Below are 26,448 nucleotides of genomic sequence, written 5' to 3' on the forward strand. Positions count from 1 at the left end.
TTTGTGATGCATTTAAACCTATTCCATACCCTGCACGATCCAGGTTAATATTCGTTGGTTTATTTCTCTTTTCCATATAGCCGTAATTAAAAGCATATATCCTATTTAACAAGCTATCTTTAGAGATGAAGTATTCGATTAAATATTGAAATAGCAACTTGACTTCATATTGACCAACCCCTTCCAAAATATCATGCATGATGTCAACGGCATAATTTTCCGCAATATTGAAATATTTTAATGAATTAAGTATGCTCTTTCTTTTTATGCCGAATGAAGATGTTAATGTTGGATCATCTACCAAATTATTATAATGTTGGTTATTCAGAATTGGTGATCTAAGAGTTAAACATGGGTCGTCCTTTGAGAAAACGAATTGAGCTGAAGACTGATCAATTAGGCAAAATCTACAAAAATAATTAGCTCTAAACGATTCCAAAAACCCAAGAATGCTATGCATCCCCAAGTTATCACCTGTAATTTGTGCCAGAGTACCAAATACAGGAAATTTAGCAAATGGAACAGCAATCCCACTCGTCTCTAATATTTTCAGGTCCTTTACTAGGGGCTTCAGGATTTCATCAATTCCATATTTTTTTGTGTCTTGTGCATAAAATAATGATACCAGATGAATGTTCATTAAAGCCGAATTCAGACTGGGAGGAAGATTTCTAAGGATGAAGTAAAGGCAGCCAACTTTGTGTATACCCTTTTTTGAACCTAAAGGACTTGCACACTCAAATTCGTCATAGTACAATTCCAAATTTTTAAATAAATCTGCAATGGCTGATCTGGAGGGACTGTCATTCGGTAATAGGGTCAATAATTGTTCCTGAATATTAGATTGCCAATCTCCCACAAATTCCTCTAAGTTCTGAACTGTAGAAAGAACTATTGTATTTGGTACACCACTTCCTAAAAGTCTGGCAATAATGGAGGCACACATGTCCTTGCTCTGATTTGAGAATGAAGGGCCTGCTTCAGAATTTTGGCACTGAGATGATGTGGATGGTGTTTCATCATTTAAGCACTGAGAACTACTAAACTGTTGGGTATCATGGTCAGAAGGGGTCTCATGAGGAACACATGTGCTAACAGTAGCATGTATCTTATTCAGATGTCTTCTAAATCCAGAATAACTTGAGAATTGTAAACAACATCCTATCTGACCACATTTTAGTTTCAAATTTTTGCCAGGATACATTCCATGAACTAGTTTTAAATGTCTGAACAAAAGTAAAGCTGTACCAAAGGATAAAGCACAGAGAAAGCAGGTCAACATTTTGAATGCATAACCTGGTTACTACTTATTCAACAGCTTTGCTCGCAACTCTTTGACTCTTGGACTTTCCACTGTTGTGCCTACATCAATATTGTACACAGTGGTCTGCAAAAATGTGTACAGGCTGGACAGAGCGTCTTCATATTTCACACTGAAAACAAAGTGGCACTTGAACAGCTCATCAAATGCACCCAGTGATGTGCCTGACTGACATGGAAGAAGCTTTCGATCCAAGACTATGTAGAAGCTGAAAACCTGTGCTTTTGAAGTCCCTGTGGCCAGGAGATATGGCTGAGGGTTTCCTTCATTGTTCATGAGGTGATCCTCAAGGCTCTGGCAAGACTGAAACACAATAAAAAGCATCACTTTATAAACCCTTGGGTTAAGAAAAAGGAAAGGGGAGACAGAACTGAACTTCACTAACATATAAAAACTGATTGAGGGTATGAGCAGAAAATAAGTGATCCATTCACACATTATGCACACTGCTGCTTTTTTGATAACTTTTAAAAATGAAAACTAAAATTACTACACTAATAAAGTGTTACTTTAGGACACTACTTGGCTCATCAGCATCATCCATTTCTTCGTTCAAAGCAGATTTCAGCAATCTTTTCAGAAGACAAGTCTCTTTAAGGTCTCTGGCTTCCCTGGCAACCTTGTCTTTAAAACTGGTGTTCCATTTTTCCAGGAACCTGGAAGCAGTCTCTACTCCAAACATCACTGCAAAGTCCTGCAAAATCTAACAAAGGAGAAGTATGTCCATTAAAATCAATTTTTTTAAGTCAAGTATTTTTCAGATCCCCATTTGTTTACCTACCAGTCCTTTAGTGTCCAAAAACCGAGGAAACATCTGAAGAATGTTTGCTGATTCTTGTGGGTCATGGAGTATCTGCTGACGATAGTAGAATGTCTCTCTCATCTTCTGGAAGACTATATCTTGGTCAGTGGTGTGATGAAGAAGAGACATGGCTTCCATACATTGATCTCTTGTTTGCTGGTCATTAGTATATTTACTTACCTTCAGCTTCAGTATAGATGACAAAACACACCTCTTTGACTCCTGCAAGTTCAGGAAAGACATCCTCATCCACCTCTATACCCTGCTCATCTGTGACTTTCAGTGCTGCATTTTCTGGTATGAGAAACTTCTGCTGCACTGAAGTAAAATCATCACTTAGTTAATAACAACATTATCATTTCCTCTTTAATGACTTAGTACAAACCATAACCATAACCATGGGCGATCGTGGCTCAAGAGTTGGGAGGTCACCTTGTAATCGGAAGGTTGCCGGTTCGAGCCCCGGCTCGGACAGTCTTGGTCGTTGTGTCCTTGGGCGAGACACTTCACCCGTTGCCTACTGGTGGTGGTCAGAGGATCCTGGTGTTATTTGTCTCTCAGAAACAGTTCATAACTTCCCTTCAACTCATTCATGTCACCTAAAAGGTAAACCTGTTTCTCCATCACCTGTTCAGCTCTGATGATCCAGTAAGGACATCTCCTGGTTTCATCTTCATGTTTCCCTCTCACCACATATCCAAACCGACATCATGACCAGCAGTTTTTTTGCAGCTGTGGCTCCAGCAAACATCAGCTGATACTAGAAAGTAATATTAAATAAATTCTAACAACAGCTGATCAAGCTTTAACGTGCTGCTGTTGTTTAGCGCGACATCCGCTGGTTTCCTCTTTCGGCGCAAAGTGAGCGATAAACAAACAAGAGAGAAAAGCCGATCAGCTGATCATTGATCAGTTTTCATGACTTAAGTAGAAACGGGAGAGGGAGGGGGGGAGAATGAGAGAAGAAGAGGCAGCTGTGCAGCAAAGACACAGAATAACTCCAGCTTTGTGTCTTTTTCATTGTAGCTGAATTACGGGACAAACTGTTCCTTTTCACCTCAATAAGAAACGCGTAATATTTTCTCTGAATACCAGACGGGACGGTTGGCAACTCTAATAACTTATGAACAAAATAAAGTTCAACATCATTAACTTCATAACACCCACCCAGCTTTATAGAAACTCCGTCATGCTAGCTAGCACGCAGTACGGAAAAAGTCAGCACAACGAAAATAAACTCCACCTAAACTTGGTTCATATCTGACCCAGAGAGACTGCAGGTCATAACTTCTTACCTGAAGTTCAGTTCACACTTGGACCGGCGGCCGCCTCGGGTCTCTTTTCCTTCTGCGTCCCTTTTCCTTCATCCACCTGCTGGCCTCCACCACTTGCTAATGTTACTGAATCTGTGGAAGCTACGCGATAGCCACCACACGAAGTAACGAGTAACGAGCCTATCTAAATCCCAGTAACGACTAACGCATTCCTGATTTTGGCATAATAACTAGTTACCGTGCTCGTTACCACAATAATAACGTAGTTACTGTAACGCATTACTTAATAACGCGTTAGTCCCAACACTGTTGATATCGCATCAATGCAGGCTGCACCTCTCTTTGGTTAAATACGGCCATTACCATGAGTCTAAACACAATATTACTGTAGTTAGCTAACGTTAAATGAAACATTAGTGTTAAAAAAAAGAAATACAAATGAACGTTTTCATTGACAACGTGAAATGTGTATCTTCAAATACAGTAAGATTAGTTAGCTAACTTTTGACTAATGTTAGCCTAGCTGCTATCAACGAATCAGCGTAACATGCAGAAAACACGTGTAGTGCTAGTTAGTTAACTTTATATTTTACTTATGCATCCATGTAACTGAACATATATATATAAATAACATTACTACACTCACAGAAAATTCCAAAATAAATAAAGTATTTTTACCGAGGCGGCCGCCGGTCCGAGTGTCAGGTGAACTGAACTTCAGGTAAGAAGTTATGACCTGCAGTCTATCTGGGTCAGATATATACCAAGTTTAGGTGGAGTTTATTTTCGTTATGCTGACTTTTTACAGTCAGTTACAATAACTCCTACTGCGTACTAGCTAGCATGACGGAGTTTCTATACAGCTGGATGGGTGCTATGATGTTACTGATAGTGAACTTTATTTTATTCATAAGGTTAGTTAGTAGAGTTGCCAACCGCCCTGTAAAAAACGGAATTCAGAGATGTAGTCAGAGAAAATATTACGCCTTTCGTATTGAGCTGAAAAGGAGCACAGTTTGTCCCGTACTTTAGCTAGGATGGAAAAAGACACAAAGCTGGAGTTATTCTGTTTCGTTACGCTGCACAGCTGCCTCTTCTTCTCTCATTCTCTCCCCCTCCCTCTCCCGTTTCTACTTCAATCATAAAACTGATCAATGATCAGCTGATCGGTTTTTCTCTCTTGTTTGTTTATCGCACACTTTGCACCAGAAAGAGGAAACCAGCGGATGTCGCGCCAGACAGAACCAAAGTGTGAGCAGTTGTTAGAAGACGAACATCACCCATCTTGAACATCCATTGATCTGTATAGTGCACTCTATGTAGTATTTTGTAGTGTATTAATTGTAGGCTGGGATATCTAATCAATTTAAAGGTTTTTGAGCATTTCTGAGACCAGAGGTTTTGCTGTATAACTAGTCTGTCAAGCGGAATAAAGTCTGTTCTTTCTAATGTATATTCAAAGTATTTAATTCCTTTTCGACGCCAATCTGGGAAGTTAATCATATCATTGTTCTGTAGTATGTCAGGGTTGTTCCAGATAGGTGTACATTTGCATGGGATTAATGAAGACCTTTTTAGAAACTCCCACCATGCTGTCAGAGAAGAGCTGATGTTGATGCTTTTAAAGCATTCATGTTGTTCGATGTTTGAGCTGATAAATGGAAGGTCTGAAATCTCTAGATTATTACATAGTGCCTGTTCTGCATCTAGCCAGGGCTCATCTAAGAGGGCATGTTTTAAACATCCTGAGATCAATTGTAGCATATGTAACCCACATAAAAATAAAAAGAACTGTATCTATAACTAAATCGGAATCTTAAATTCCAACCGGAGCGTGTCCATGAAGGCATCGTGACGCGTCATGACGCACGCCACGCCGCGAGGCTGCACGTGCCTGTTGTGACCAATCCTATTCGCGAGGCACTATTATATGCCTTCCGGGTTGTCGCCTCGAAACGACGCGGGGGAGAGGCGTTAGCGGATGGAAGCAACAGGTACGTGGGGTGAGCGCTTTTCGCTGTTTACTATCTTGACTTGTTTTTGAATTAATTGTGGATTGCGTTCAACAGTATTTTGATACCGCCGCGGGTAGATGCGTGGGGCTCGTATGTGACATCGCACGTAGTGAATGGTGAGTTGAGCCTGAATGTTTGTTTGTATTTGTGACCTGTATCAGTATGCCAGTGCTATTAGCTGATGGGATAACTAAGGCTGAGGCCTACTACATTACTACTACTCTCACTTTACGTGGCTGTAGTTTTGTTATTTGAGATTGTCATTTATTTTAATTCATTACAATGGTTGGATATGTATTTGTTGTATTTTCGCATGGATTTCATTGTGTACACTGGAACTAAAGCTAGCTTGGGAAATTTAGATGAATTTTGCTAATGGTGGTCTTGTGATTATAGTGCAGGCTAGTGGTGCCCTGGAGAGACCACAGCGACACCACTACTTTGGATGGTGAGCTAGGCCCAACGAGCCAGAACCCCAGCTATAACTTCCTGCGGTCTGGTAGGAGGCTGCTGCGGCCTACACTCTCCCCTCTTGGTTTTCAGTCCCCTAAATCTCACTTTCGAGATCTCAGTCTTGGAATCTTAGTGCTGATCATCATACTTCCAATTTCAACCTGTCTAGACTGTCATACGCGTTGGACTTATATCAATCGTGAAATAAACTTTATGGACATTGTTTGCCAGAGGTTGGACGAGGTTGCTGCACCGCTGTGCAGCGGATATTTTACAAGCTTGAATTATGTTTTATCTTTTCCTGTCTGCAGATTTTGTAAATATTGGTATTTGGTAATTGCACTTTATTTTCACTATAAATAATAACTGTAATCACAATATCTGTGGTTGTATGTTTATTGTACTTCACTCACCTCCTAGAGCCGAATCTGATATCTTCTGAATTAGCCCAACTACTCATAACCAACTTAAATTATTTTAGCTTATGTACTTGCTACACATAGTTGCTAAGAAGTTAGGCAGATCCTCCTTTATCCTTGATCCTCTGTAGCATTTCGGTGGTGCCGACTGAAGCCCCATACCCATGAGACGGCATCTAAGACTGAAGGTGTTCTAAAACAAAAACATCTTCAATCTTTCGTCTCCTTGAACTCCACATAACTAACCATTTGGACTTTGCAAAAGAGCACCAAGCACGGGAAATTGAAAGGTGGAAGAAAGTTTTCTCTGAGAAAAAATGTAACCTTAATGGTCCTGATGGTTTCCAACGTTACTGGCAAGACAAGCAGATCCCGCCTGATATGTTTTGAGGATGATGGTCTGGGGTGCTTTTTCCTTCAGTGGAACAATGGAGCTTCAGGAGGTGCAGCTGTGTCAAACAGCTACTGGCTATATCCACATGTTGCAGAGAGCGTCCCTCATGACTGAGGGCCCACCTCTGTATGGTAACAACTGGGTTTATGGGTTTATCAACAGGACAGCGCTACAGCACACAATGCCCACAGGACAAGGGACTTCTTCCAGGAGAATAATCACTTACAGAGGATTGGCTCTCTCTTGAATTTATGTAAGCATCTTGCACATATTCAACACAGTTGCCTCATGCTTTAAAGTTAAGTGTAACTGTATATTGTTCAACACACTTGGTGAAAGCAAACTTTGGTTAAATCTTCAAGGTACTAATCACAAAAATCTTTAACAATAAAAACAAAAAACAAAGCCCAATGTCAAGTCTATTTGATACTCCCTTTATGACAAGAAATTCTCTAGGACACAAACAAATAGTGTAATTCTTTGGTAAGTCTTTCCAATGGCCTCTATGTAGAGTTCAGTCATACAGTATAGGGTGATCCTGGATTTTTCTTTTAGAGCAGGATAGAGCAGGATGTATTCTCCATCTCCCATATCCATATCATGGTTGATTTCATGGTTGAGTCTTTCAGTTTTTTAATGGCAGCACCCAAGAGCTTCTCAGATGACCAGCTTGGTTCAACATTTAATGGTAGTGCTTTCCCTCTTATGGGTCTCTTGTCAGTCTTTGTTTTGTTCATCATCCCAGCAAAAAGATAGATTACATATTAGAAAAAACGATGGTGGTCACAGGTTGAAAACCTGTTGTCAGACAACAAAATAAAAGTTTTCAAATCTTTTTTAATAAAAACCTTCACTGTTTTCTTTGATTTCTTTTTTTTTCTTTTTGGATTTTGAGAGCATCCTCCTTTCAGGCTCTTTACCTTCAGGGTATTTGAACAAATGCTGAACAAATGACTTGGCTGAAAGGAGGGAATGAGAGGGAGATAGTAAGAGGCTCTTCATTAGTTTATCTTTGTATATAACTCAAAAGCAAACATGATAAAGTTAATACTGAAAAAACATATGAATATAGTATACATAAAACACCACCTCTTCCCAGTCAGATCCACCACAAACACGTTTTTGCTTTCAGAAATGTAGATTTATCAGTCATATCACACCGGATGTCTACAATTTCCCAACTACAAACAAATTCTTTGCTTTATGACACTATTTGCTTATACATGAATACAGATCTGAAAAGTTCAAACACCAAACATGTGAACAAGTCTTGCCCTCTTCATTTTATTTTCTTACAAAACTAGTTAGACTTAAAAGATAACAGCCGGTGCAGAAAGTATTACCTCTTTAGTATTTGAGGTCTGCTGCTGTGGCAGCAGCTTTAGCCAGGACAAAGCTGTTTTTTTCCACATGAACAATGAAATTTGTTTTCAAACTTAAACCCACAGAATGGACAATGCATCTTGCCCTGAAAAACACAAGTTGTCTGAGTTTAGTTGTTTATTTCACCTAAAGCAAAACAGCAGTCATATAAACCCTCATGTGTGTTTCAACAGATGACAGATTTTCAGGCTAATAGTTAACATCTAATAGCAAACCTATATCTATAGTATTTTCATTCCTCACAAATCTGAAAAATTCTCCACTTCTTTTAAGTGTCTCCCAGAGCAATGCTTAGCATGTTTTGGTGTTTATGTGTCCTTTTGCAGCGTTTTTCTGTTTGCTGGTGTTTTCTAAAGTTGCAGTCCATTTGGCCTCTCATGGCCACCGTACCTTCCAGTTTCAACATAACTTTGCACCAGTGAACCAAGTAAGGTTCATAAAGACATGGTTGAGCAAATTTCGTGTGGAAGAATCTTACTGAACTACAAAGAGTCCTGTCTACAACCCGATAGAACAGTTTTGGATTGAATTAGAGCAGAGCTTCTTATCCCACAGTGTCTGACCTCACAAATGTGCTTCGAGAGAAATAGTGAAAAGTTACCATAAATACACTACTAACACTCCCAGAAGGGTTGAAGGTTTTATAGCTGCAACGGGTGGGTCAGCATTGTATTAAACTTCTATGCATGTGAAAGCAGAAAAGAAAATAATTTTGGCAATATAGTGCATTTTGCAAGGTTAGAAACTCTAAGCAGTAATTAACACTTTATTCCCATACGGTAAAAAAATACATTTTTCCTGGCCAAAATATATTTCAAATATATGGTAAATATATTTTGTATTTGTGATGCTCCAAAAAAATATATTTTTGAAATTTAAAATACATTTCTTTCAAACCAAAATACATTTCAAGAAAATACATTTCCAACCTTTCAGTAGAATATATTTCAAAGTATCCCTTATCTAACCTCTTTGGACCTGGCGTCCACATATGTGGACGTCACATTTTGGGTTATTTAGACCAAAATACTCAATTTTGCTCTACAAGGGCCTGATATCCACTTCCGAGGACATTATACTGCTACTGTTCTATCAAAATTTTAAACAAATATCCTCATTTGTGGCTCTTATTTTTCTTAAAAACAAAAATAAGTTAAAAGAAAATCTGGTAATTCTTTTTTTTTACATTCATCGGGTGAATGTTAAGGGTTCAATATTGAGGAAGGGTACAAGAGGTGATCGAAGAATAACCACACTGATCCGGCCGGGTGAAGTCAAACGATGATTTTAATGAATACACGCGTGGGAAGACCAGTCTGTACGCAGACAAGAATTAATCTTCAACTTAATCAAAGCACAAACAATTATTTTATAGCATCAGGGTTTGATTAATGACGCCCCTTCATACGTCACAGGTACATTTTATACATAGATCAGCTCAAAACCACAATGACTTTTAACATAGTTCGAAAGAACATCATCTTCTATTTTCATAGCCGGTACTTCCGGTCAACCTTTCAGTTTTTGTCTTGAAGTGAATTGTTCCCCTTTTTGCCGAGACAACAAGGAACGGTTCCTCGTTTACAGAGACAGAGTGTGTGTCACGACCTCACTTCAGCCTCCATATATCAAATTCCCTTAATTTATATTACACAGACGTCTTCTATTTACAATTACTGTCAGATCTGGGTTCTCATTAAAATGACCCAATGTGCCCAAATATCAAAGAGAAATTAAAAATGCATGTCGTGGAAGACTTCGGGTCTTAGGAGGTTAAAATGTATTTAGTGCCATAATAATAATAAAAGTAACAACATCTGCATCTAATCACATCTGCAAACACAGTTGGATTCAAACAAAACACAGTCAAAGGTCTAGCAAGAATTAGGTTATTTATTCATTTGCTTACAGTATTTCACATTAGACAATATTAGCATTCACTTGACTTTGAAATTAATAGTCATTGATACAGTACACAAAATACAACTGCTATGTACACTTTAGTTTTTGACAATATATACAATATAGTACTTAAAGAAACAGTCCACTTTTTTTGAAAATAGGCTCATTCTCCATGTCCCTCAGAGTTAAAAAGTTGAGTTTGACCATTAAGTCTTTGGTCATTTTTATTTTTTACAGATTATACAAAAATCATAAGCACAATGTTCATTTTGTTGAGCAAAATTAAACAGCACTTCAAATTAAGTGAACAATCACTATGTTACAACAGTTATTATGCTCATGATTGGCTGTGTGCCACTGATGGCAGGGTATTTTCAGATGTCCCGTGGATCATTGATGAGCTCATACAGTATGACTCATAGATGAGCATCAAAACAATAGTTTGCTGATGAAGTGTTCAGAAACTGAGATTCTCTTATAGTTTCACAACAAAAGCCCAAAACCTATAAAAAGAAGTGTGTCCTCTGTCCTCTGCCATTTTGCTTTGTTATTTTGTGTTTTCCCCCTCCAGTGCTGGTAAGTAGGCCATGTTAATTTAAAAATACAATCTCTGAATAATAATGGTTACAGAATCAATGATCCCATCTTCCCCCAAACTCACAGCAAGTATCCTACAGTAATGGCTATACATAGCTCATAATGAGAGCAGATCGGGATCTGATTTGTTCCCTTAAAATGTAAGTCTTTTCCTTTGGAGCTGCAGTTGTGGATTAGATTACTTACACTGTACATGTTAGGCTGTAATCTGGTGTTACTGCTGTGTGTTCTACACAAAGATGTGTTCACCTCTCTGAGCAGAATCTGTTGTCTAGGGGCACAATCATCTTCTCAGGAAATCCTTCTGGTTTCCACTTGAAATCTGCTCAATACTCATATTTGCAAATTAAACAATAAGTTCCCAGAATCAAATACAGTTCAATAGCGAGGCAAACTCATATTTTCATATACCTTCTTTCTTGACGCCATACAAATCAACTGTATGGATTCCAAAATGGTCAGACTCAACGTATTAACTCTGAGGGAGTGTTCCTTTAATGATGCAATATAATATAGCACTTAATGACTTAATGTAATGTATATCTGACGTTTTGCCATTTAATGTTTAATTATGTATGTTTTTTTATGAACTGGTTTAAAATCACTTCAGAAAAATACCACATGGCAGAAAATCATGTTTTCTCGTGTTTAACCTTATTTAAGGAATTCACACTGATTAATGCTTCTAAAAATGTAATTGACTTTTAGTTTTTCAGTGTGAATGATCAGACATTTGCATTTGATCTCTGCAGCAAGAATACCTGTCACATGCCCAAGACGTTTTGATACTGGTTCAAAATAACTTGGATTTGAGGCACAGAGACTATGCTTTGCTCGTTCATAGAATCTTCCAATGGCATAACACGTCTCTCCACTTTCATTTTGACATATTACAAATCGTTTAATGTTAAAGAAATTTTGATCATCATCATTCAACATAACAGTGAATGAATTACGTTTGACTACACGACTGTAATCTTCTGAGTGAAACACCTCGCCATTTGTAATGATTCGTTGAAAGTACTTTACTCTGCTCCTTTGTACCCCATAACGACTCAGTGCCATATAGTCATCCCTCCTAATTAATCGCACTTTAGGATGATTAAGTGCAGTGATACCATGTGTGCGAGTTACATCTTTTAACTGTTTAGGTCTTGTTAGAGATTCAAATATCTCCTTGCATTCATTTGAGGCATCTTTCAGTAAAGTCTGGCCATAAAATGGTAAGGCCTTCTGTAGCCAGAACATTTTTACAATCTGTAGCGCAACCCCTTGAGTGCTTTTGATCATGTCTAGTAGTTTAGCATTGTAAGACTCAAACACAAAGGCGGAATGAGCCCACAAAGGCCCCCAGTTAACTACACTCCTTGGTAAATGGAGGCAAAGATGGACATTATAAGACAGATTAGCTTCCCCATAGAATACCTCCATGTCTTTCACAAAATCTGTTAGAAGTGCCTCAGACTCAGTAATCTGCTCTCTAGTTATATTTTCGCCCAACAGAAGGGATACTCCCTTGACTAGTTTAGACCAGTGATTCAGTAGTGGTTCTGGCAATACACCTTTCAGTACAGGTAAGCTATAATAAAAGAGCCACATATACCACTCATGGGCTTTCCAAAATTTCCTCAATGTGACAGACCTTGGCACACGAGGTACATTACATGGCGGTTTAATCTTTAAAAGCATTTCATCTAACAGTTTTGTAGACCTACCTATATACCAGTGCTTTTCATGGTTTTCACTGTTTAACCACAGCCCTGTTACAGTTCTTGCAACACCCAGAAGTACTGAATGCATATAGTCTGGGACAGACCCTTCGATAATATCAAAACTGGGAAGTCTACACAACATACTTGGCCCTTTAACACCCATAACAGCTTTACCAGACTGTAGCGCAGCTTCTACAAATTCATTAGTTTGTTCCTGATTGCGGAGCTGAATGTCCTTCTGAAAAGGATATACACGAGTGAATCCTCTGCCTTTTTCAACTACCTTTCCTTCATGAAGGCAGTAGGAGCATCCATATTCACCATTAAACTGTTTAAAATTTTGGATCACAGGTCTGGCAACTGAGTCACTCATTAGAATTAGAGGGATTACTTTTGTATTGACAGAAACGCCTTTGTCATCTTCCCATGTGAAACCACTGTCCTGTAGGCCCACACACTCATCAATGAAAGGTTTTAAGAAACTTCTCATGTGAGGCTTCTCATCCCCGAACCATAGTGCACAAAGGAGTACATTATCCTGTCTTGTTTTCAATGGCAATTCATTAATGGTGCAAAAAAGGGGCCAAATACTACAAGGGGACTTTTTAAAAACTGGCACACCATCACAGCTAAATGTTAAGCTGAGGGTTTGAAGGGCCGTTTCTGAACCACTTAAAGCTTTCTGATACAAAAAACCATCACAAATGTCACTGAGAGAAGTAGATGTTTCTGTTTGCCTTCCTATTAATTCATCTGTAATTCCTGGCATTCTCAAGAGATTTTTGAGTTGATCTTCCAAGGAGAGGTATATGAAAAAGTTATTGGTAAACCTACTTGCTTTGTCATAGGTGCTGTTGCATTGAACACAATGAACTTGGTCCAGTTCAGCTGACATTATATTACTGCACTGTTCACACACATAACAGATTTTCATGATGTCTTTTGTATCATCAAAAGCTTTGTAAAATGAATATTTTGTCCTGCATGCTGCATCACTGCCACCAACAACATTAAGGATTTTCATGATATCTTCAAGACAGTCATTGGTCAAACTGTGTTTGAGCTTAAGTGCCAGAAGTAGTAGTTGATTTTGCTCTTTAGTTTGACCTGAATCCACTGGGACCTCTATCTGAACAGGACCTGCAGTGCACTCTTCATCATTAGTCATCAGCAGAGTTCTGTCTTCTGGAAGGGTGTCTGGGATTTCCTTGAAAAGAGAAGCGAGAGAGAGAATTATGGGTCCTGTAAGCAAATCTTCAGTGTAAGAGCATTAACCTAGTGGACTCATAGACGCATTCATGTCTATATCGGTGAGATCTGCCCTGTAACCGTCTTCTCTGTATTTATGCATCTCTTTTTTTAACATTACAGCAGAAATTTGAAATTGGTCTCATTCACTAATTGTGCACTATTTGACATGTCCATTCAGTCTTGCCAAAATCTAAGTGTGCTTAGGCTGTCAAAATGAATGCTTAGTGCTTTCTTTCATGATAAATTCTGTAAGAATATATGATTGCAGTAGAAAGTAGAAATTACCGTAAAAATCATAATTAGAACAATGATTACTTGTTTTATTTTTTCTTGTTCAATGCACTAATTCATGAATATTCTTTAAAAAATTATGTCTAGAAATGTAATGATCTTTTTGATTTCATTTCTTGACTTGAAAATTCAACTAACTATTGTGTACTTATTTCGAGAAATCTATAGTCCAATACTCAGAATAAATTTAATTTAGGTTTATGCATTAAAAGTGTTTTCATTACAGTTAACCCAAAATGTTTGTATTCCAACACTAACCTTAAAAAGAGACCAATAAGATTATTATTAATATTAATATGAATCAAGCATTTATTATTTGTTATAACTGAGGTAATTAAATGCTAAGGGATAAGATAAAATGGATGATAAGATAAAAGGAATAAAATGTTATTTTGGTAATCATCACCCTCAAGTTGTTCTAAACCTATTTCTTTGTTCTGTTGAACACAAAAGAAGATATTTTCAAGAATGTTGGTAACCAGTTTCTTGTCCCTACTGACTTCCATAGTGTTGTTATTTCATACTATGTCCATACTATGTCAATGGGGACCAGCAATTGTTTGGTTATCAACATTATTTTGTTCAAAAGAAATTCATACAGGTTTATAAGAGTGAGCAACTTAAGAGTGAGCAATTGATTAGAGAATTTACATTTTTGGTTGAACTGTTCATTTATGAATTTACAAAAATGCAAATTGAACCACCAATCATATCACATTCCTTGATAACATTCTGAAGTTCTTCTTCTGCAACCTTAATTCTGAAAAAGAAAATATACAATAAAGAAAATAGAAATTGCTTATTGCTATATTTGAACTCTAAGTGAACTGCTATTAACACGATAAAGATGTGATCACTTATAAAGATGTTTATTGATCAGTAATAAGCAGATTAGACATAGCCTAGCTACATTCCCTGTTTAAAAGAGCCAACTCCAACTCCAGATCATTCATTTGGGAGCCAGAGTACCTTATGGTATGGTAATTTATAAAGATCATTTTTTCCTTACAATTTTCATTGTGGCTATTAATTACATTTGATAAAATTTACTTAGAATGATGTTTATACCATTGTTTTAAGCAACTGCATGTCCTATTTTTACAAGAACATAAGCTGAAAACACTAATTGAAAATCCTTCAATGCTATTCTGGAGTATTAAGCCCCAAATGTCTATTACACATTGGCTTTGTTTATTCTTGATAAAAAACAAACAAACATCTTAAGCATGCAGTGGACGATTATTTGCCACTTTGAACGATTACATAATTGTGGCATCCTTAGTGATTGCCACTAGATTTATTGATTGTGCGGCCCTATGGCATTCGTTAATGTTAAAGAGTGAGGGATATTACATTACCAACACACCTTTCTTTTTGTGCCCATCTCCGTTTGGTTCTTGAAGGAATTTCCTCTTCAGGATCAGTTAGATAACGTTTATACGAAATCCTTTCAGGAGGCTCGCTCATTTTGACTCACACGTGACCTGTTGATGACATTAAAATCACATTGAAGAAAACATCGAGGATTGTAAAACAGAAACTGCAACATATAAAATAAATGTAGTGAAATATATGCTTACCGAGCAGTTTTCCAGGGAGTTCGCAAAATTTCAGCGTCTTCTTCCGCGAGCGTCTGCACACGCAATGGAGACCTTAACAAAAACTTTAAAAACTTAAACGTAAAGTCCCAAAAACGTCCGTCTTTGTACGTCACAGGATTAATCGAAAAAAAAGGTACTTAAAACAATATAATATGTTTTTTCTATGAAATCTATGCTCGCCAGAGATTATTCAAAAAATGCAGCGTCTTCGTTCTAGATCTGTAGGTTGTGTGAAAGTGTAAAGGTTAATGAGCGGAGCAGAGTATGCGCATGCGCGTTGCCATTGTGCTTTTTATAAATAAAGATAAAATAAAAAGTAAATATTGAAATATTCCCAAACATGTGCAATGAACGCGCAAAAAATATTAATAATAGTAATAAAAAAAATTATTAGTTGTTGTTTCTTCCCCCCCCTCCCCCCCCCCTTTTTTTTTTGAAATATAACCGACGTTTGAGGCGCGAAAGGCCGATATACAGACGGGAAGACACAAGTGGATAATGTTCGCGTTAATTAAGTGGTCGGAAGATGGAAAGTTCTCAATTCTGCCGACTGAACACATTCGGGATTTTGATGAGGAGGAATACTTAAACGGTTTGGAGGAAAAGGACATTTATTTGGTGGAGTGGCGACAAGGCGCCAAGGAGCCAAAAGGCGGGTGGCCGGTCTATGAAGCCTCCATCATTAAGCTAGCAGGTGCCTTTTCTCCAGTATAATATTACTTTATTGTCGCTTATTTGTTAATGAAAATATGTAACTTAATTATATTATGATGTACTTTAGCCTTTTTTATTATTATTCTGCCTCCTCAGAAAGGGAAAAAACTTTGCAAACAAAGCTTAAGGAAATCGAAGAACAACTACCCAAGCCAGAGGTGCTTAAGAGAAAAAGTAAACCTTCTATGAAACTCCTTGAGGCCACAGAGGTCACAGACGAACCGGCAGCTAAGAAAAAGGTGAGTGTCTCGCCGCGTACACACACAGACATATATACTAATATATATATATACCTGTTTTGTGTATATATATGTATGTGTAACCCCCCCCCCCCCCCCAACATTTTGAGATCATTCCTTCATACAGAAGGTGGCTTTTAAAGAGAGAGTTTTTTGTTTCATTTCTTAGGCATACCCAACAGACCAACAAAACGATCTAAAGTTATGGAATGAAAAGAAACTTGAACATCTACAGCGTGTCATTAATCAGTTGAGAGAAGAGAACTCGAATCTAAAAAGAGAGAACGATAGGCTGAAAAATGAAATACTTGAAAGTAAGTACTGTACTATTGCATGTTTTATGTGTGTGTTTACACTTGTCATATACAATAACTATCAAAACCTATTCACATTTAATTTCACTTTCACAGAAATCCCACCTCTCCTTCAGGCTACACAGCATTTAATTACCAAGGTTAGAAACAAAGCACAGTTATCCTTCATTAATAATCACTAATTACAATGTTCCACATTTCCTTGCCTTTTTAATCATTTTGAGGCCTTTTGGAGTTTTTTTGGGGTTGTTTAGCAGTAATGTTTGTGCCTATTTATTTTAGCCCATGAAAATGAATGCAGATCTTCCTGACGTAAGTAAAATCTAATTAATTTTTTGTCATTACCATTAATTTTGTTGCTTTGTTGTTTTTGTGCAGTTTGCAATCATATAAACCTAACAAGCATCAGTCAGCAGTGTGCCTAACCTAAACAGATTCTTGCTTTATTCACATATGTAGTTATATGTACTTGTACATTGTACCTGACTTGTTTCTAATACATCAGTTTTTCTCTTACAGATGTCAAAGTCTCAACCTGATGCTGCCCTCCCTCATCCTCCTAAAGTAAGTATTAGTTGTTGTGGTTTTTTACGCAGTGTCTGTGTCACGTGATATTATGTCACATGCTAAGCATAACTATTGAAATAATAACTGTTTTATAACAGATTTTCCCAAACACTAGCTATGTTTGTTGTCATTCAGACCAGTACTACTGGTTAGACATTGCTTAATAAGGATTGTGTTTTTTTAGCTGCCATCACCAGTGTGTGAATGGGTTGATGACTGAATGTGTAAAGCGCTTTGGGGTCCTTAGGGACTAGCGCTATACAAATACAGGCCATTTACCATATAATTGATATTCCCGATTAATTTCTCATCTCTGATTGAATGCCTTTGTTTGTTTGCCTTTTTTTGACCATAACAAGACATTTTTGCAGGATATATATGGTGAATTTATATGCATAGATACAGTCGTAGTGCTTGACACATGCACAGAGCAGTAGATGGACTAGTAGGGAAATAATTACAATCATGATGTTGATTGCTGATGTCAGTATATATATTTTAGAGGAATGTTTTGTTTTTCACCCAAAATGAACTATATTCTTCAGAAGAGATTTTTTACCCCACTGGATTCTTATATATTGTTGTTTTTTTTGCTTGTTTGTTTGTTTGTTTTTTCTCCAGAACATGTATGCTGTACCTATTTACTTGAATTGTATAGATATACATGACTTACAAGGTTTAGATTGTTGTGCAACATTGTCACATTCTGATATTTATTCAGTGGTTTTATGGCAGTCAATGTTATGTGTATTTTTTTTAATCTTTAAATATTCTCCTTTATAGGTGCCCAACTCTTCATGCAAAGCGTCTGGGGATTCTAAAGTAAGTATTTTTGATTCTGCTTTGTTCCACCGCGAAATGTCAATCTTTCTTATTAAAGTGTAAAGACTCAATCATCTAAGTTATTCTGAGTTCTTCCTTCTTTCATTTAGTTTACCAGTAATACTCTGTCTGTAACAACATTGTTGACTTCATATGTATGTGTTTATTTATTTAAAGGGTTCCAGTGATGCTGAATATGTAAGTAATTTTGCTGAGAATTTAGGTAGGTGCAAACTCAAATGTGTTTTTTAAAAACAATTTATATTGAAACACTCTTTTTATGTGATTCAAAGCTGAGGTGACCACTGTGACATTATTTTTGTTTTATTTGCTTTTTGTACGAGACAAAATCACTATTAGGCTGATGATGTCTGAACTGAGGCCTTCATTTTTGATGACGCGAGTTATACCCTGTTTATGGCAACTCTATCTATGTATCCAAGGACCCGAGTTATATAGGTGAATGAATGTGTACATAGAGGATACACTGATACACTTTAGTCCCTTTAATAGATGATGTTGGCACCAGATGTAATACACAATGCCTCTGCTCCAGGCTCAAGGCCAGTTACAGCATTTGCAGTTGTCATCAAAGACAGATCCAGCTCCACACTGCCCCACGTGGGTGTTGCCACCAGAACACATGTAGAAGCTGGCTTTGTCATCTGGGTGGGGATATAAGCCATCAGGTTTCCCATTGCAGAATCCAGTTCCTGGGGCATGGGTAGTAGTGGTGGTGGTGCTGGGTGGAGAAGTGGTGCTCGCTCCAGGTTTTGGGGTGGTGGTTGAGGGTAGTGGGGGAAGCTCTTGACAGTACAGATCAAAGGAATTATGTGTTATTGGTGGTTTTTCATTCATGTGTATCAATAAGCATGAATCCCTTAATGCGTAACTGGCTAAAACACAACCTCACCCTAACCCAACCAACTGTTGACCTATTAACATGAATTCTTCATTACTCCAATCGCTACATGAAGAACATTTACTGCCCTCGTACAAAAGTTTTACTAGTTCAAAACTGTATCGAACATATTTGTATTTTTATTGACTGTTGTAGTAACATCTTATCTAAATTACAGAGGTTCTTATGATAACAGTTCCACACTAATTTATTAAATATATATAGACTAAAATAATTAATCTATATGAATCTGCTTTGGGCATACCAATTTCAAGAAGGTTGCGCAGATGAGAGAGCAGAGGATAGGGACCCTCCCCGCAGAATTTTCCTGCAAAGTCATCCAAATCAAGAGCCCACACAAAGGCCCCGCCAAACTTCTGATCTTTCAGGTAACGTACCTATTGGGGAAAAATTAAACAGAGATTGATATCACTACCTTGTACATACACAAATGTGTTAAACAAAAAGAAATGATGCAAGCTTTCTCACTTACCTTGGTTTCATAGCTCTCCTTGTTGTCAAATCCTACCCACTCATTGTTTTTGAAAGCATAGGGGACTTTCTGGTCTTCAATCCAGTTAATGGTGCTGCCTTTCACGAAGGTACAGATCTACAGCACAGACTACATGGTTAACATTTGTCGTTTTATAAATATCATTAGATATCAAAGCAACATATGCTATACATCATGAGGCAATCATTAAATTCCAGCCTTAAGAAATGTACCTCATAATAAGACCAGAATCCAGCTTCACGGGTGTATGGACCAGCTGATGCTGGGCCGCTAGCTGGAGCACCAACACCAGTGTTTGATGATGTCAGGCGGAAGGTACGACCATAAGATGCAAATCCCATCCTCAGCTTCTCCAGTGGGGTGCCATTGTCTCTCCAATATTTCATGGCATAGTCCTATAGAAGTTAAAAAATGTGAAGTTTGTGTTCATAAGAAGTTACCTGTTAAAGTTACAGTTATCTTTTAAATGAATCTTATTTCAGTTTTAACGGTTTACTTACAATGTTGAAATAGATAAGGTCACCAAAGTCCTGAGATCCACGGTACAAAGGGCTGTTGTGTCCAGTGAATTGCTCCCAAGTTCCATGGAAGTCGTAGGTCATTATATTGATGAAATCTAATTCTCTGCAATAAGGAAATAAACATAAACAGTGACTTTCATGCTTACATTGCACAACTGTCAGATTTCTAAAAGTAGTAGATGAAGTAAGATGGTTTATAAAGCAGGACCCTCACTTGGCTATCTCAGCGATCTCATATCCAGCATCAATGGTTCCTTTTCCAGCAGCAACAGCAGCAGTTAGCATGAGCTGGGGATTGCCGGTAGCTTGGGCTTCAGCTGCAAAGGCAGCAACAAGTTCCTATAAAAGTGCACCACATAACAGTGTAAGAATGGAGTCCATGGGGTGGCTGTAGTTTAGGAGGTATAGCAGATCATCTACTGATTGGAAGGTTAGTGGAATCAGTCCATTTAGCATTTACCATTCAAGTATGATACAAACGAAACAACATCAATGAGATGTAGATTTTAAAAAATGGAGATCTATACCCACCCTGCAGAGCAGAGTAAACCTCTGTTTGTCCTCAGGAGGACTTCCACGGGATCCAGGGTACTCCCAGTCCAAATCCAGACCGTCAAATCCATGAGTCCTCAGAAATCTGATAGTAGACTGGATGAACTTCTGACGATTAGCTGCAGTAGAAACTGTGATGGAGAACCTGCAAAAAAACAAAAAAACACAAAAACCAAGTTAACATTTGATCTTTATAGTAAAATCTGCTTAGTGCTTTATGTCTTTAACAGGAGAATTGTGATTAATGTTTGCTGTGTTTAATAATGGAAACTTCTTTTTGATTTTGATTTGATTCAGACTGATGGTTTACACACAATATTTGGTTAGCTACGTACCATTGTCCTAATGTGAAATAATTTTCTTTCTTTAAAGTATTTCTTACTGTGTTGACCCAAAGTTCCATCCACCAACGGCCAAGAGAGTCTTCAGGTGGGGATTCCTGGAAACAGCAGAAAACTTGTAATATCATTAAAGAAACTGTAATATCTTAGTGGAAAACTCTTAAAGACACGATACGCTCAAGAGGTATTGTGTTTTGCTTTACCTCTGACCTATAGGATAATATCCACTTACTTGGTCTTCAGATCATTGAAAGACTTGTAGAGGACGTCGTCATTCCACTCGTAGGTAACCAGCTCATTGTTGTAGTTGATGATGGAGAATGCATAGATGAGGGTGGTGCATAGGAAAGGGTCCACATTTTGTGGCAGAAACTTTCCATCTCCAGGCCTGTACTGGGACCAGTTGGTGAAGTAGCACTCCATCCTGCTGGCAGATCCTGTGGTGGTGTAATATTAATAAAGCACAGGTCCCAGTAGTGATACACAAGTAGTGATCAAAATTTATTTTCTTTAACAAAAAAGAAACAGAAAAAAAACTTACCCAGCTGGCTCATCACCAGACACAAACCTAAGAAAAATTAGAATGTAGGCAAAAGCATGATAAAATAAATGTCAGTGTTTACATTTATATTGTATGCATGCAATAAGTTCCCAAAATACCTGCTACAACTGTGAGCCTGGCCATCTTAGAGTGACTTCTTAATATTTCACTTGATGACTCTAAGAGAAAAAATGATGTCAGTTCCACAAATCAAGCAACACTATAAAAGCTACAACCTCCCACCCACCTACCCACCAGCAAAAAAAAAAAAGAAACCATGATTAAGAGAGAATAAGGGCTGTGCCCCTTGTTCATTTACCGTCAAACCAGAAGAAAGACCCAAACAGCCGCAACAAAGTTTGGCCTTTTATACACCTGATTGTTCTACGAACACAAAGACAATATAGCAGTCTTTCGTAAATCTAGGTCATAAGTGTACTGATTATTAGGACATGCTTTGATAAGAGATTGCTTAGTCTTAGCTATATGTAGGCAATAATTTACTCATTGTGGCACGTATATGACCCTGTACCTTGGGTCACCGGTCACATATCATATTGTTATATAGTATATTACATACAGGGGGTAAAGTAAGTATAGAACATGTCACCAATTTTCTAAATAAATATATTTCTAAATTTGCTACTGACATGAAATTCTTATCAGAATTCAATCGCTAACAACCCATCCGATCCACACACGCAAAGAAATCAAACCATAGATGTCCGTAAATTATGCAAAATAATAAGAAATAATACAGGGGGGAAAGTATTGAACACACACAGAAAGGAAGTTGCAAAAACAAAAACCAGTCAAGACACTCGCAGAAATCCATCAGTAACTAGAAAGCAATTCTGTCAAGAATTAGTAATTAGCTGGTTCAGTCCCAACTGATGGCCTATAACCTATAAGAAACACCTCATGATAGATAAAACCAATGAGCTCTCTGAGGACATACTGATAGCACTGGTTACAGAAGAATTTCTAGGCTACTGAAGGTTCCAGTGAGCACTGTTGGGGCCATAATCCAGAAGTGGAAAGAACATCATAAGAAGACACTGAATCAGCAAGTACAATTGTTCCAAAGAAGACAATAAGTTACTCACTCCACCGCCATGCTCACTGCGTAAGACTCCAGTGTTGAAGAAAAAGCATGTTGAAGTACATTTAAACTTTGCTTTTGGATGCCATAATACACGTGATGTTTGGGTGTCAAAAAACACTGCATATCACCCCAGAAACTCCATAAGAACAGTGAAGTTTGGAGGTGGGAACATCGTGGTGTGGGGCTGTTTTTCAGCACACGGCAGTGGGACACTTAAACTGAAGAAAGGGTGAATGGAAAAGTGTATTGAAACATTTTTGATAAAAATCTGCTTCCATCTACCAGGATAATGAAAATGAAATGAGGGTGGACATTTGAGCAAGACAGTGATCCCACACACAGCCAAGGAAACGCTCAATTGGTTTCATGGTTATTCATTAATTAAATATAGGATGATATGATACCTGATAGAATTTTTGTTTTGGATACAAATCATATTGTTATGCTGTCATGTTCCAGATTAAAGTCAGTCTTAAAATGAATCATTGGAGGAAGTATTTATTCCTTTATGTTTTTTCTATTCATTCATTTCAACATTTTATTCTCATAATACAAGATAGAAAATAATTCCTACCTGGTTTATGACTGTGCTAATAATAAAGGTTTGAATTTATTCTCAAATAACTCTTGTTTTTACTTAACCCCTCTTCTTTTAGTTGGGTTGGAGGTTGTTAAAGTGGATGACCTTATTGTTGTTTCAATAATAAAGTTTGGTTGAAGGTTGGTGGTTTGATTCCTGAAAAGAAGCCTTCTTTTTTTTTAATGTGTGAAGTTTTGTAGACCCAAGTATACAACATGTGTATGTCAGCTTTGTGTCTTTATATAATATAATAATATATAAGATATAATAATAACATGAAAATTTGATGTCAGTTGTTATGGAAAATCATTAGTTTCCAGTTGTAACTGATAAATTAAAAAATTAAAGCAAATAAAGCACGATTATATCATAATACAAAGTACATCGATCATATGGGTGCATTTTGTGATGAAGTGAATGACTCCAATGACTGATACCTAAACATAATAGAAGAAGTATGAAAAATAATAATCACTCAATGTTTGTCAGCTATGTGACAATAATAAAAAAGATGATCATAAACTGAGAAACATCATGACATAACAATATAGAAGTGCCCATCTTCTAAGATTAACCGCGTTGATTATTTTATATCTCTCCTTTGTTGAAGACTGGCCACGACCTTTCATCATGAAAATGTTTCACAGCTAGTGCCATAATTAACATTTAGGTGATTTGGAAATAGGCTTGAGTGAATACACGTTATCCTGTGCAATAAACAGATTTACAATGGTGTGACGTTTGCGTGTGCTGGAACAAGTGATAAACCACTAACAAACTTTCAAATGAGTGGAAAGGAAAAAATAATACAGGTGATTCTGATCCCCCACCTGCTGCATGAATTTACATTGTCAACAAATCATTCTTGACTGTTTTCAGATTTCTTTTTTATTTCATAAAGTGTTTTTAAACAACAAAATATACCCTTTATTTAAAAAAAACAAAGAAAGAGATTTTCCTTGCTTGTGCAATCAGTTAGTGCTCACTCCTTCACATTATCTTATCACTTATCACTGTAAGATAACGTAAGGCCATCTATCTAAACATTATCCTTTTAGATGGCACAATATCCCCTGTGCTTTCCCTTACAAACCCTAGAATTTCTACAGTTTGCCTCAATGTTACACATAGTTTTCAGGGTGTGAAATAAAGTGTGCAAATTAAAATTAAAAGGGTGCTTAAAAATTAATCTTCAAAAAATAAAATAAAATGCAAAACACAAACAGAACATATGATACATATTCTGTTTGTTCCATTTATGATTGCTTGACTGATAAACCTGCAACTTAGATTATACTACCAAAAATATTCGCTCATCTGCCTTTGCATGCATATAAATTTAAATGGCATCCCATTCTAAATCCATAGGGCTCATTATAATGTCAGGCCACCCTTTACATCTACATCAGCTTCAGTTTTTTTGGTAATGCTTTCCACAGTGTTAGGAGCATGTTTATAGGAATTTTTGACCATTCTTACAGAAGCACACTTGTGAGGTACTGATGTTGGACAAGAAGACTTTGGCTCACAGTCTCCACTTTAATTCATCCCAAAGGTATGCTATTGGAACGACTTCAGGACTCTGTGGACTTTTTCCACTCCAAACTCATTCGTCCCTGTCTTTATGGACATGGCTTTGTGTACTAGTGTGCAGTCATGTTGGGACAGGAATGGGCCATCCCCAAACTGGTTCCACAAATTTGGGAGTTTCAGGCCCCAGTCCGCGAGATCTTCAACGCACACCTCCGGCAGAGCTTCAACAGCATTCCCAGGGAGACTGGGGACATTGAGTCCGAATGGACCATGTTCAGCGTCTCCATTGCAGAAGCTGCTGCATTGAGCTGCGGCCGCAAGGTGGTTGGTGCCTGCCGTGGTGGTAATCCCCGAACCAAATGGTGGACACCAGAGGTGAAGGGAGCCACCAGGCTGAAGAAGGAGTCCTATCGGGCTTGGTTAGCCTGTGGGACTCCGGAGGCAGCCGACAGGTATCGACAGGCCAAGCGGAATGTGGCTCGGGCAGTGGCTGAAGCAAAAACTCGGGTGTGGGAGGAGTTCGGAGAGGCCATGGAAAAAGACTTTCGGACTGCCTCGAAGAGATTCTGGCAAACCGTCAGGCGTCTCAGGAGGGGAAAGCGGTGCTCTACCTGCACTGTGTATAGTGCTGGCGGAGCGCTGCTGACGTCGACTGAGAAAATTGTCAGGCGGTGGAAGGAATACTTCGAGGACCTCCTTAATCCCACTGACACGTCTTCCGAGGAGGAAGCAGAGTCTGGGGATGAGGGGAATGACCCGCCAATTTCCAGGGGCGAGGTCACTGAGGCAGTTAAATAACTCCTTGGTGGCAGAGCCCCTGGTGTTGATGAGGTCCGCCCCGAGTTCCTGAAGGCTCTGGACATTGTAGGGCTGTCCTGGTTGACACGCCTCTGCAATGTTGCATGGAGATCAGGGGCAGTACCTGTGGACTGGCAGATCGGGGCGGTGGTCCCCATCTTTAAGAAAGGGGACCGGAGGGTGTGTTCCAACTACAGGGGGATCACACTCCTCAGCCTCCCTGGGAAAGTCTATGCCAGGGTGCTGGAAAGGAGAGTTCGTCCGCTAGTCGAACCTTGGATACAGAAGGAACAATGTGGTTTTCGTCCTGGTCGCGGAACACTGGACCAGCTCTTTATCCTCTCCAGGATGCTTGAGGGTGCATGGGAGTTTGCCCAACCAGTCTACATGTGTTTTGTGGACTTGGAGAAGGCATTTGACCGTGTCCCTCGGGGTGTCCTGTGGGAGGTGTTGCGGGAGTATGGGGTGTCTGGCCCATTGCTACGGGCCATTCGATCCCTATACAACCGTTGCAAGAGCTTGGTTCGCATTGCCGGCAATAAGTCGGACTCGTTCCTGGTGGGTGATGGGCTCCGCCAGGGCTGCCCTTTGTCTCCGGTTCTATTCATAATTTTTATGGACAGGATTTCTAGGCGCAGCCAAGGGGCGGAGGGCTTTCGCTTTGGTGGCCTCAGAATCTCATCTCTGATTTTTGCAGATGATGTGGTTCTGTTGGCTTCATCGGGTGAGGGCCTCCAGCTCGCACTGGAACGGTTCGCAGCCGAGTGTGAAGCAGCGGGAATGAGGATCAGCTCCAAATCTGAGGCCGTGGTTCTCAGCCGGAAAAGGGTGGAGTGCCCACTCCGAGTCGGGGATGAGTTCCTGCCCCAAGTGGAGGAGTTCAAGTATCTCAGGGTCTTGTTCGCGAGTGATGGGAGAAGGGAGCCGGAGATCGACAGACGGATTGGGGCTGCAGCTGCAGTAATGCGGACGCTGCACCGGTCCGTCGTGG

At 38.6% G+C, this 26,448-nt stretch overlaps 2 protein-coding genes across 2 annotated transcripts; one reads left to right on the top strand and one right to left on the bottom strand.

Annotated features, from left to right (window-relative positions):
• The first annotated feature begins 15,913 nt into the window (after positions 1-15,913).
• LOC147329727 (uncharacterized) lies at positions 15,914-18,872 on the top strand. The gene is made up of 7 exons (XM_086290871.1): positions 15,914-16,109; positions 16,226-16,368; positions 16,538-16,682; positions 16,779-16,822; positions 16,965-16,994; positions 17,202-17,246; positions 18,033-18,872. The coding sequence occupies exons 1-7, from the start codon at positions 15,914-15,916 to the stop codon at positions 18,132-18,134; spliced, it is 705 nt and encodes a 234-aa protein (XP_086146997.1). The 3' UTR covers positions 18,135-18,872.
• On the bottom strand, positions 18,563-21,620 carry LOC147329728 (acidic mammalian chitinase-like). The gene is made up of 11 exons (XM_086291042.1): positions 21,561-21,620; positions 21,442-21,468; positions 21,133-21,337; positions 20,942-20,998; positions 20,539-20,704; positions 20,222-20,346; positions 19,987-20,110; positions 19,699-19,881; positions 19,466-19,582; positions 19,238-19,370; positions 18,563-18,877 (listed from the first exon to the last, which is right to left on the bottom strand). The coding sequence occupies exons 1-11, from the start codon at positions 21,583-21,585 to the stop codon at positions 18,630-18,632; spliced, it is 1,410 nt and encodes a 469-aa protein (XP_086147168.1). The 5' UTR covers positions 21,586-21,620; the 3' UTR covers positions 18,563-18,629.
• Between the last annotated feature and the right edge of the window lie 4,828 nt (positions 21,621-26,448).

Source organism: Aulonocara sp. 'chitande type north' Nkhata Bay, linkage group LG5 (assembly GCF_057382095.1).
Source record: "Aulonocara sp. 'chitande type north' Nkhata Bay isolate Kocher_YH1m ecotype deep benthic linkage group LG5, A_spYH_male_GT1.1, whole genome shotgun sequence".
NCBI classification, from domain to species: Eukaryota; Metazoa; Chordata; class Actinopteri; order Cichliformes; family Cichlidae; genus Aulonocara; species Aulonocara sp. 'chitande type north' Nkhata Bay.